The following is a 13,478-nucleotide window of genomic DNA, read 5'->3' as shown; positions in this document are numbered from 1 at the left end:
AATTTATCTATTAATGTATTAATAAAAAGGAAAGAAAAATACCTATAGATAAAACTTGGATAGTTGTTTATATCAATTAATGAGTTATAGTATCAATTGCAGCAAATATAGGAAAAAGTTTAACTACATACACCAGCAGCTCCACAGTCACTATTTAGTGATAAGAACTGAAGAATTACTACTCTAAAAGCCTGGATTAACATAGTAGGAGAGTTTATTATAATCTATAAAACACCTTTTGATAAAAAAAGCTACAAAAATGAAAAAGCTATTCAATACCTGATAACATGTAATTAGGTTGGTCAAGGGGTTTGTAACTCACAGGGCAGGGGCCAGGGGAGACCAGAATTCTAGCTATTTCAGTTTTTATACCAATACCCTGATTATATTTCTTTAGGTTTGTTTGACTTTTCCCCTAAAGACTTTACACAGGAGCAACAATAGTTTTCCTAAATTTCGAAGGAAAGTTACCCTACGTCCAATTTTTTCCAACCCAACTCCCTCTATTTTACTATTTTATTTAAAACCATCTCAGTTTTCAATTTCTTTACTACAAAGCCACTTGTAAACAAAGAAACAATCACACACCAGAAACACAGATCTGGAACCTGGGAAATCTGGAGCCAAAAGCCTTGCCAAGTAGCACGCTGCAAAGTAGATGGACAAATCCTGTTCTTCAAAGCCTATTACATTGTTTTAATTAAACTTAACAGTTTTATTAATGAAAGACACCTTAAAAAATAAAGCATGCTCATACATCACATCTGTTTCACAACTGCATATAGAAAAAAATATTGTTTCCTACCTTAAGGCAAAAAAAGACACTGTTTTCTAAAACTAGCTGATTGAGCCTACCAACACCACAATTAAATGCAGACAAGCCTATCTAAAACACCTCCACTACAAGAAACATGGAAAGGTTTGGGTTGGAAGGGATGTCAAAGCTCACCCAGTTCCAACCCCTGCCACGGGCAGGGACCCCTTCCACTAGAGCAGCTTGCTCCAAGCCCCTGTGTCCAACCTGGCCTTGAACACTGCCAGGGATGGGGCAGCCACAGCTTCTCTGGGCACCCTGTGCCAGCGCCTCAGCACCCTCCCAGGGAAGAGCTTCTGCCTAAGAGCTCATCTCAGTCTCCCCTCAGGCAGGTTAAAGCCATTCCCCTTGGCCTGTCCCTACAGGCCCTTGTCCAAAGCATCTCCCCAGCATTCCAGCATGAGCAGCTCCGGTCCAGCCCACTAACCAGCCTTGTTCAAGGATACCATATTAGGTCTTTATGCAGTAAGCGAGTGCATTAAACTCTGCAATTCCATTTAACTCTCCAATTCCCATTAAAGACAAAAATATGTGCAATTCTATCTCTACGCTTAGTGACCAGTATCCTTAATGGGTTAGCCACAAATGCATATGGTAAAGAACCAGATGTATGCGGTCTGTATTTCAACTTTACCATAACAAAGGCTCAAGGGAAATATCTGTACAAAAGAAAAGCTCAATTTACCTATGAATTTCCATATTTCACAGAAACACTTTTATTATTAAATATGAAGAGAACACCAATTTTAAATTTAATTCCTTTTCAAAATAACTACATTTTAAAAATTGCTCTCAATTACATCTATTTACCCAAGAAAAATGTGCAAATAACAGAGCAGAACTGCACAGTGTGGTACTTCCAGAAAATGCCCATAAATACAAATGATGAAGGGTTCTGTGAAACCAAACCAAATTCCAGTGTTATCAGAAGCAATCAACCTTAACAATTTATACTTGCGCTTACCCACTCAAAAGAATGAATAATGGAAAGACACTGACAAAAATAACACTGTTCCTAGGCTGAAATCTTTCAGATTAAGTATTTTCTTCAAAACATGGATAAAAGATTTGAGTCACACTTTCACACTGTGCATTCATCCATTTCTAAGTCTCAAGACCTGGGCACATGCTAGATTTCAAACATCATCTGAAGCTGCCATACAGACAAGCCATCAGGCATTGCACCAGCTCTCCTATCCAAGAAGCTTTCAGCAGCTACTGGAATTTTTGACCAGCATGGTACCTCATAAAGAAAAGAAATTAAGAGGGGTTTAATAGCCATACTGCCAGGAAATGTTGCAGACAGAGGAAGAGAGTCAATCACTTCCTGGATGGAAAACCAGGGCTGTGCTAATGCTGCACAAAGCCGGACAAAGCTCAGAACACTGGGACAATATACATACTCCCGTTACTGATTTATTACATTATTTTGCTACTGGTTCTTGGCTCTTTTCAAACTCCGTATAGTTCAGCACAACTCTGTGCAATCTGAAGATTTTTGCCACCTATTTTACTAGTTCTGAAACCGTTTGACAGCCTTTCCTACAAAAAAGAAATTTTTAGAAACTTTATTATCACTGTGTCTCTGCAGGTAATCCCAACAACTCTGTGGTTTTAAGCAGCAGCCACTGAACACTGAGAAAATTCTTCCTAAAACTCATTTCCACCTCTTTCCCTGCCTCCCCAGGAAAGTAAGATTTAACATCTCCAATCCTAAATAACATTTTACTCTCTTATGACCAAATCTGACAGAAAGAAAGTGTTGGAGAGACACTAAACACCTATTAAAGTCTGTGGCCAGGCTAAGGACAAGCCCGCAGCAGCTATCTTCAGCAGTCAGGGATGCTACTATCACGGGAATAGCACGGAAGATTTCAAAACCTCATAGCAGAGAGCATCATGGACCACATAGGAAACACAAGGCTTGTGCAGTCTAAAGGCAGAGGATATAGGACAAAAAACCTATACAAAACTGTACTTGTTTAGTTCTGCTTTTCCTGCGATGATTTATTGAGATTCAACAGCTACATGTTACTCCATATTCTTTACGGCCTATTGCTGTTTCCCCCAAACCAGTTTAATTCTCACAGATTTGGAATTACTTTCTTTCAAAAGAAGTTCTCCTGTTAGTTTTTGCTGTAAAGTTCTTACTTGCAGCATACTTGGAGATCCAGAAGTTAACCTATTGCTCCCCTGTATCTCAACCATTCATAGAAATCATTAATTACACAGTTCTACATAACCTGTACTTTCTTCCTTATCTCCACTGCAATTAGCTAGTATATAATGAAGTATTGCAACAGCAGATCAGGGTAAACAACATGAACAGAAGAACTGAGAACAATTCAGCCTTCATGAAGATGTACTTATGCAAAATATCAAAAGCAGTAGACAGAACTAATTTCTGAATTCAGCATTTTATAGTTTTCAGAAACATCAGCAAGCCTTCAAAAAATCACATATCCAGAAAAGGATGTTGGAAAATTTCCACACATATCACTTCTCATGTATTTAATAAGGAGACAGAAAGCAGAACAAGACGCTAACAAGCATTACATTTCTGTCCTGGGAGCTAGTAACATGGAGTGGTTCCTGACTTACTGCAAATCTTCTTAAAATCTTCTATTTCATATCCCTAATAAGAATTCTCAAATGCTGGAAACGACAGTTTGGCAGAAAGCAGGTAGGAGTTATCCCGATAGATCAATGTGTTAGGTTTACTGAAGAGACAACTTATCATTCAATGTAAGCCCGATAACCGCTGCAAAATGAGACTCCTACCTCCATAGAGCAGCTATATGCACAGATTAACACTCCATCTTGTAAGAAGCCAGTGCACAGTGCTGCAAACAGCATAAAATCCCAGATCAAGCCAAGGCAGGCCATAGTACGTAGCTGTGAATTCACACGGTATGCTGTAACTGCACAATCCCACCACAAGATGACGCAGGGGAAAGCGTCTCTGTCCAAGCTGTCAGTTTGAAATATGCTTAGCTCACCATGAGATGAAAACAAAGACAAGTCTTAGGAAAAGCAATTTGATTTTAAAAAGCACAAATAGCACAAAGCAATCAAACTGTGTGATTTAAAATGCACAGTTCACACACTTTAGTGTGTGCACTACCGTAAAACAAATTTTGATTGTGTTAAAGCTGCACTAAATAAACGCAAATAATTACTAAGAGTATTACAACCAAAATTCACTACAGAGTGGAAAAGATAACAAACCCTAAGGTATTTACTGAAGAAGAGAATGAGTTTGCTTCACTGGCAGTTTAGCACCACCTGGTTGAACGTTTTTGCTGGAGCACCAAACCCAGTATTACTGTAGCGGCAGAATGAGAAAAATAAGATTGAAGAATCTCATTCAGATGCAGCATCTGCAAATCAGTATCCAAAATACTGACTCTTGTTGGCAGCTCTCCACTGCCATCTGCGATGTAAGGGGAAGAGGGAACTACACAGAGAGTTGATACAACAGAACAGACCATGCAGGCATTAATTGGAAATAACCAACAAGTGATAAAGGTTTTCATGAATGAGAGACAGGGAAATCAGTGAAACACCATCACTGTGAAACTGAAGGGCTACTAATGCCAAGTTAAACACATACGCCCCTAGCTATTTTCTTTTGAGTCATATAGGCCACAGACTGCTAAAAGAACAAAAAAGCCCTCAGTGCTTTGTTGGCAAGATGTATTTGATAATGTGCAGCTTCATAACAACACTAACAAATATTTGGGGCAGAGAATCTTACAGTCTTCAAGACTTCTATCTAAATCATGTTCAGACTGTCTGAGAAGCCATCGTCATAAATCTGTACACCCAACACAACAGATTAAACACCAAGCTCACCATTAACACAAAGGACACACTTCTGATGGTTACAGAGATTAAAAACAAACCACCTCGGGTCTGGCAAATCCCATGAGAAACACAAAACAGTACAATTTACAGAGGAAAGCATTCACTGAACATGAATTAACAGACTCCCAAAGGGACCATGCATTTCTGAAAGTGTTTTGAAGTCTTCTGTGCACAAACCACAGTTAAATTCAGCTTCTGCACAAGAACTCGAAGATCTCTAACATAAAGACAAATAAAAATTTAGCAACAAATCTAAGGAACGCTGCTTGAGAAATAATTATTGATAAAGACTATTTAGGAAAAAGTTGTGTTTACTCTAGTTACTTGAGCTATGATCCAAACAGTTACTACACATACCTTATCTCTTTTGATACACAACTTAACCAGAATTAACCTTTTCAACACGTAACTGGGCAGCCTTCAAAAGCATAGGTAGATGTAGACACAGCACCTACTTTAAAGAAAAATTAAATGGAAAAAGGGAAAAGGAAGACGTCCCATGGTCAGAATGTTCACCACCAGCACAAGAACAAAGACAAGTGAAGAAATTCTGAACTGGGGCCCAAACACTGCATTTCAACATCTGAAAAGGAAAGTTGTTTTGGAAAAGACTGAGGATATCAGCTGTTCCTGACTGGAAAGGTGACTGCTTCAGCAGGAGGAGCAGAGATTACTCCAATTTACACTGAAAATAAAAAGGATACATGAACTTTTAATACAGACATCAAGAAACACATTGGTTGTGTATTAGTTTAGATTTTTAAATACAAATAAGGTATTTTTTGAAGAGATTAGACTCCATTCATCAGTAATCACACTTAGTTAGCAACCATGAAGTAACAGTCGGCATTACGCAGCAGGTACGGGTACCTGAGCAGAATGTATCTCTCTCAGGTAAAAACCTCCAACTCTGAACCCTTACAGTAGCACAGTTACACTTCACCCTGCTTCATAAATGCTTGAACTGAAAGATATAATAATAAAATGCAATTACAACCTTGAGATAAATTTAACTTAATATACCAACTATAAAAATAGCAATACTGAAAGAAAAAATAATAAGACAGTAAGGAACCTAGGAGGAAATGGGTCCAAAAAAGGGTCATGTTTGTGGTGCTCTGGGTTTTTTCCCCTTACATCACATGGGTGAGCCCCACAACATAAAGCAAGGAACTGAATTTTCTATAGAGCTCTAGAGTAGTGCACTAAAACACTGCGCCAAGTATAACATACCAAAAATACATACAAAATAATCTTCAGATATTGAAACAGCTCAAAGACAGCGATAAAGATCAGAAGATGGAAAAGCAGACTGACAAAAGATGAATTTAGCATATCTTGACTAGAATACTATGACATATGCAACTTGCCTATACACCTTTGTAATGGAGAATAAAAAGTAATTATTTAGAGAAGTATTGAGGTTTTTCTAACTATAAAAGTATGAATGAGGAGGAAAAAGTTGTTAGACAAAAGAGACTTTTGATAAGCATATTTCTCTTGCTGGAGTCATCTCCACAGTAAAATGACAGGCACATTTAGATTCAGATATTTAAAACCATATTAAGCACATCATACATAAAGGTACTGCAGGTCAAACCTGCTCTTTCATCAAAGTGGATTAGATTATTTAACAGATTTTCCACTTCCAACTTCTAACCCTCCCAAAAGCAGATATTATTCTAGAAAGAGTCTTTAGAAAATAAGCACATAAAACAAACTCTGTTGTCTTTCTGGTGAAATAAAGGAAAATGAAAAGTAATTAGAATGATGAACTCATTAACTCAAAACAGCCACATAAATAAAAGCAAAGCAAGTCGAAAAAACCTGTCTAAAATAGCTGATGAGACTTTTCCAGAGGATGGATGAACCAGTCTTCAGTCAAAATGAAATGTGAAATGTGGAAATAGTTGCAAACTGTCCATGGACCATAAGTACGTTCTAAGTAACATCATGAAACTGGTACAAAAATTACCTTCAAGATAAATTAACTCTACACTCATAAACAGCACTCCAAGCTCTTGACAGTTATACAGAAAGCTGCAGAGTTTGATGCCAAAGAAATGGATTTACGTTATTTTAAAAAGCATGTTGATGAGTAATCTGTTCTTTTCTTACCATCGTACTTTATTGCATGTCTGTGTAGCGCCAAGAGGAGAACCTGCCACCATGGGGACTTGGATGGGGCTGTGCTGTTTGTTCATGACAAGATCCAGCTTCTCTTCCAATGATTTACAGGTAGCCTCTAGTGCCAGCAACTTTGCCTCAATGCTATCCAACCGCAGGCATATTGTCTGATTAATGGAATACAGGAAGGACTAGAAAGCGAGAATGAAAAAGAAACTGATTTTAAAGACTTACGCATTTATCTCCAGCAACATACACATAAGGAAGCTACAGACAAATGTGACTGGAAAACAATCCTAAAGGAACTAGGAACGTGCCTAGTGACAACATTCATCCACATACAAAACTGATGACATCCAGGAGCATTTAAGCATTCTCAAGTTCTTCCAGATCTTTACTTATAAGCCAAAAGCATCCAAGCCAAACATATTTTCACCTAAGTACTTTGTTGGTATGATTTCATACACATGTCAAAGCCTTTCCATGCAAGTAAAAACAAAAGGATTGTAAATCTATGAATGCATCCTCCTGGATAAAGTTAAGTAAGATCTTTTCTCCTGGCCAAGCACATAAATTCAAATCATTACAGTGGAAATTATATCAACACGAATAACCTCAGAGACAATTAATGCCACTCATTTAAGTTCTCTCCTGAACAGCAAACCAAGAAAAGCAAATAAATAAAACCTGTTTTCCTAAGCAATTTTATTGAAAAGAAAGCCTATTCCACTTGGTTCATCTTGGGAAAAATAGGCCATTAAAGGGTAACATTACGCGCATTCGCCTTCCCAAACAGCAACTATGCCATCTCGTGGCCCACTGTTACAACTTGCACAGCTCACCATGCCGGTTTACAGTGCTGCTCCCTGGTTCTCTTTCAATACAGAGCTTCAGTTTCTACGACCATTTCAGAACTACATACCGTTTAACGTGTGTGGCAGTAAAATACTACTCATATGCTCCAAGGAACAACAAAAACCCCACAAAACTAAAACACACTAGAGAGAAAAGCAGGGGAAGTTCTGCAAGCACAGAAAAGCCTGAGCTACTGAGCCTGAACCAAATCTGGTTTAGCTATTAGGAGAATGTTGTTAGCTTAAAATAATGATTTTAAACATACTCAAAGTATCTGCAAACTGTAATAAAAATACATTCTCAAGTTGATCTTTTAGGTCAACTTTATTCACTTTATCAAAACATGTACCAATAGTGACATTTGAGTCACTGGAATTAATTCTGATGACATTTTATACTGCATGTAAAATTCTTGCTACAGATTTTACACTGGAGAACTAGGCAATCATCCAGATTTTTAAATTTATGTACAAAAATGAACAAACATACACAAGAAGACTATAATTCCAGTACTATGCAATAACATAATAAACAAATAGTTAATTTTACGTTCATTTCTCTTAATGTATTCCCCTAAGTAAGCTAACTCAATTCTATTACAAATAAAAACAGGAAAAGGCATTATTATAACCTTAATAGAAGGATCCTGGCAGTTAATTTCTATACGCTGGCGTTTCAGAGCAGGTTCTACATCATCATCTGTCACTTCATGATTCTCCAGCACAACTGCAAAGAAAAATAAGCACTGCCATAGCTTATAATACAAGAGGACAATTTAAAAATACATTAAATGAATAAAAAAATAAAAGGTTTTTAATTAACATAAAAGGTGTTTAACATATTGTATGTATTCTTTTACACTTACTTGGGTTCTTTCTTAAATATATGTTTTACCATTTCTCAAAAAACATTTCTCTAAATCCAATACTTTATTTCAAGCACACTGAGGTTGTAACACTTAAGCATTACCTTGGATTTTTTTATTAGGAACTTACCAGAAAGTAGCAGAATTGCCACATTTGCTGTTCTGCTTTGACAGATTCTACAAGCTTCTGACCCCCATGTTAATAAAAAAACGTAAGTACTAATGAAGTTCTGTACAAAGAAAGAATTATATCCACTACTCAGCATAGTAGTGGGTTATTTATCCCCAGTGCAGATGAAGAAAATCCTGCCAGCTTTCCAAAATAGCCACTTGCACGTGCAGACCCATAGGTTCTAACAGCCTTTCATCTTTTGAAGAAAAAAGTAATAAAGGAAAACTGACTTTAGAACCTGAAGGCCTGGCTGGCAAAATCAAGGCGTAAAGCCCTGGAAAAGCCTCACAGTCAGAGAGAGCATCACTCAAGACAAGACCAGACCAGGTTTGAGCTTCTTTACCAAACGAAGCATTGTTTAAGGTTGACCATACCGCAGCAGACACTCCTTAACACCAAATTACCTGGTAGACTACAAAAGGCAGGTCCCAGCTTCTCCTCCAACACTTTGGGAACATTTTTGATTCACATCAGAAGTTTTTTTACATGTTTCTGTTTTCTGTAACTGTAGTTACTATTCTTTCAGTCACCTCCTCACATGTAATGGCACATGGGATCAGTGTCTGTGGCTGATCTCAGTATTTTGGCTTAGTAGGTCAAGTTCTAAGCAAGGACTATAACAGTATTTGCTTCCAGGAGTATTTTTCAATTTGAATAATGTATGAGAGAAACTATTTTACAATAAAACAAATCATAATAGATGGGTGACAGTTCTCATTTGAGTGAAAGCCTAGAACGTATCTTTGGTTTGGAGAAAAACAAAGATTGCAGGAGGCCATATTTCAGTCAAAGTTTTCAGCACTAGTCTACCCCTGCACAAAAAAAGCCCCAGGAAATAAACCTTGTAAAAGAAAAGTAAAATAGTTTTTTTAAAAATCTGATTAAAGGGCACTGAAGATATACCAGCTAAGCTATTGAAAACCTGCTGTGTAGCCTTAAGAATCATCTCTCAAAAAATACCTGCAGCACTGCTTTATATTATTAAGCTCAACAGCAATTTCCACCTTGTCAATGGGCAATACTATAAATATCTTTATGCCATCACTAGCACCTGTACTGTACCTGGGTTATCGGGAGTGAGGTCTTCAACAGCAATCTGAACAACATCTGCCAAATCCTGTTCTGACATCATTCAGAACCAGGCAGCAATATCCAGTCAAATACCACTGCAGGTCCACACACAGGTAATTTTGCAAGTCATGCAATCCTGAAAAACAGTGGCAAGTGTGTGTTAATACAGATTACCTTATATATTAATATTCCTTTTATTTTTTTCATTCTTGCTCTATATAAGGAGATGCAATCCCCAGCACAAGTAACCAGCCTGCAAGTAAACATCCAGTGGTATCAACTTCTACTTTTCTACTCGCTATCCGCATCAAAGAGCAAAGGACTGAACTATGTGCATCATCCCCAACTCAACCTTTCTATACCGGGTCCAAGACAAGAGCTCAAGCTTTCCTTGCTGATCCACCTTTCCACATTTTCCCAACAGATAAAGTGAACATTTACTTCAGAGATTTGGCAGCTCATCAGGATAAAATAAAACATTCTGTTTTGTAAATTTATTTTTGTTTTAGATGTTTCAAGAGCATACAAGACCATTTCTAAACAGCAGGGGTTTAATTTACAAATTATTGCTTAGCTCTTGGAAGTGATCAGACTTTAGCATTGAGACTTATGAAGCACATGAAGTTCCCAAGCCAGGCTAGATTTGCAATGAATGCATTTTGTGCAGACCTGTATGTACACAAGATCCTTACATGTACGAGTCTTAAAAGGCCTCCCAAATCTTCAGAAACAGTCACTGAGAACAAGGAGCCTCCCCGTAGCTAATTACAATTAGACTTGAAGCAAAACTTGACTTTTGTACTTGAGTTATTGAACTTGCCAGGGTTTTCTATAGCTCAATGCTGACAAAGCCACTTTCAGAATATGGTCCTGATTTTAAAGCCAAGATATTTCTCAGCCCTGCCTCCCTTGGAATTCTCTGTCAAGGTTATTCATTAGTGTTTTAAGAGAAACCTTCAGTCTGTACAATTGAATTTGAAGCACTGAAGCCGTTCATATCTGTGCATTCTCATAGTTTACAAAAGTATAGACAATGAATACCAAGAAGAGATCAGCCAATTCTTTTCCTTTTTAACCTGAAGCAAAAAACACTAGAGGGATAATTTGAGATCTACCAGTGGAAATGGTAATTCATCCCTCAACACCAACACTGAATCAAATCCAACTATGCATAAAGATTTTCCTCTTTCCCTATTCCACTTGAGCACAAGAAAGCCACTAAGCCAGGCAAGTGGAATACTAATTTTTGAAGAGAGCAACACAACCTACAGGAGAACTTTGAGCAACCACTGCACGCTGCGAAAGCCCATCTCAAAAGGGGGTCTCTCCATGCATCCCAATTGTTTACTCAAAATACCAGTGCTGCCAATAGAGAGTCATTTGGAATTCTGATCGTGGTGAAAAACTGTTGAGACAGCACAGCCTGTGGCTTCACGCCCAAAAAACCTGGCAACACATTAGTGCATATGGATGCCATTTTGGTAAATTGTATTTGCCATTTCTGAGAAATCCTGGTAACCAGCCAGGCTTAACAGAATAAAACAGCTGTGCTGCAGTTATTGTTTCATAATGTCACATACTGCTAGTAATACTAAGAACCCTGCCCTCAAATTGAAGGAAGACAGCCGCCACCCCAAACGCTAAAAAGGTACAAACTAGAACAAAGCTCAACTTTGAAAACTTGGTCTGTTTACACAATTCAAGATTTCACTCCTAGTTCACGTGTTGTGTTGAAACCAGTTATAGCTACAAATATATCAGTATTTTATAAAGCATTACAAAGGATTTGCAATCCTTTTGTTTAAACACAGTGTAATATTTCACGTGATGCACGTATTCTGCCTTTCAAAATTCCTTAATTAAATAAAAAAATTTTAAAAAAATCACTGAAATTGATTTAACCTTTCTTCAACATAAACAACACAAACAATTTCACACTTCTGACAGAAGTTCCCCACTTCTCATGGGTCATAGCCTGAAAATATTCAGCCTCATGTCAGAAGTACCATCAAAATATTCTCTCACAGAGCCTTAAAACACAGGCATAGCAATCAAACTGTGGCAGAACAGCTACTACACACACAATGCGCCTTCATATCATTAGTATTTATTTCCATTTAAACAAATTTTATTACAACTTCAGTAAGTCAGACACTGCTTACAGGCAATTAGCCAACATCCTCATGGAACATGTTTTTGCTTTCTCAACAGGCAGGACAAAATATACTTCTGCTGTCACCAGAGTCAGAGAGCTCATCTATTGGAATGTAAGTGGAAACTAGTAATTCTGTTATTAACACTAGATGTGTGGATTAAGAAGGCAATGCCCAAGCAAGCTACACTGGGTACTGCGACCACAGCAGCCATCATGACTTGTATAAAATGTCCCTCTCCCAAATTCAGAATTTCAATTTATAACAGAAAATTTTAGCAGTGGTCTAACCTTGCTTTCAGAACCATGGGTAAAGGCCCAATAAAATCTAACAGTTAGCTTATCAGTGTTGAAAAGCTGATAAAATTCAGAACAACTTTGCCAATACAGCTTCCACACATTTTACTGAGTGAAGCATTTACCAGCATTTCCTCATGCAAAACACTTCTGAAATTTGCTAAGTGTTCCCAGCCTTTTCTTTTTTCCCCTGCTTTCTTTTTTCTGGCTGAAACGCTAGTCCCCATTAATTCCAAATTAAGCATATGTACATTGGCATTAAGCCACCCATGCTGAAATATCACCTGGAACAAATATTAAACTATAAGAAAGAAATATTAACATAAAGTCAGGAAGCCAAGGATAAACTGCAAGTGGGACACGAAACGTGCCCACTTTTCCTCCCCCAGCCAGCATGTGGAAGTTGGATCAACAGAGCAGTATTTTATAGTCTATTTGCCATTATCTAGGGGAGGGGTATGGGAAGACAGCTCATACCAGACAATGGAAAATGTCTCATTAATACGTACACTACAGGAGGCCCTGGCCAGCCAGACTCACACTGACTCCAGCTGAGCTATTTAGGTGGCTATTTAGATCTGCCCTGCATCCATCACTTCTCCCAGAGCATTTTTGGGGGGTTGGAAGAGACTTCTTCAACTCTGCCACAATGCAAAAACCGAGGAATAGGTTATGGTGTGTACCTGAGGGATTTCCTCCCACCTCCATTCCCACCTCAGCCCTGGGTGCCTTCAAATCTGTTACCTCAAATGCTTCTGACCCTTCAGACCTCTTGCATCATGCAACCAGGTCCCGTATCAGCTCTGTTACTGTCCACCCTTTCCCCTCCACATGCCAGACACGACTTTTGCAAACCTTGCCTAATAAAGCCACCATAAACCCATTCCTGTTGTATAAAGCAGCGTAAGCTAAAAATTGTCTCAGGTTTTAATCAGAGGGAATAATGGAAATTATCGTATGCAGCACACATACTACATTAGGTCCTTCTTACCTCCCAAAGGGATTTTTTTTTTCAAAATCTGAGAAAACAGTCCTAAAGATTCTAAGATGGAACAAGCATCAATAGAGTAACAAAACTAAACCTTCTAATAATAAATACAACCTATTTCATCACCCACCAAATCTTAAAAATGTTAATTTCCCTATTTATGTATTATGAGTTGAAAGTGAAGACAAACACTCCTCCCTGTTCCTGGATTTTCATATTCAGAAACAAAGGCAAAGAGATGAGCAAAAGCCCAGAGCCTTCCTGCAAACG

General features: G+C 38.0%; 1 protein-coding gene across 3 annotated transcripts in view; it reads right to left on the bottom strand.

Annotated features, from left to right (window-relative positions):
• The window catches only part of BANP (BTG3 associated nuclear protein), a 137,394-nt gene extending 127,454 nt beyond the window's left edge, over positions 1-9,940 (bottom strand). The window contains exons 1-3 of one of the 3 annotated variants that reach the window (XM_057423523.1): positions 9,763-9,940; positions 8,295-8,389; positions 6,800-6,999 (exon numbers count right to left, since the gene is read on the bottom strand). In XM_057423523.1, the coding sequence (XP_057279506.1) occupies positions 6,800-6,999; positions 8,295-8,389; positions 9,763-9,832 (365 nt within the window). In that variant the 5' untranslated portion in view covers positions 9,833-9,940. The remainder of the gene's footprint in view (positions 1-6,799; positions 7,000-8,294; positions 8,390-9,762) is intronic. The other 2 variants (XM_057423524.1, XM_057423525.1) reach the window with 2 other exon arrangements.
• Positions 9,941-13,478: the final 3,538 nt, after the last annotated feature.

The sequence above is a fragment of the Pezoporus wallicus genome, unplaced genomic scaffold, assembly GCF_028554395.1.
Source record: "Pezoporus wallicus isolate ANWC-B61680 ecotype Strahan unplaced genomic scaffold, APGP_CSIRO_Pwel_v1 contig_10160, whole genome shotgun sequence".
Taxonomy (NCBI): Eukaryota; Metazoa; Chordata; class Aves; order Psittaciformes; family Psittacidae; genus Pezoporus; species Pezoporus wallicus.
Note: the sequence above shows the minus strand (reverse complement) of the source record. Positions and strands in the feature narration are given on the sequence as shown.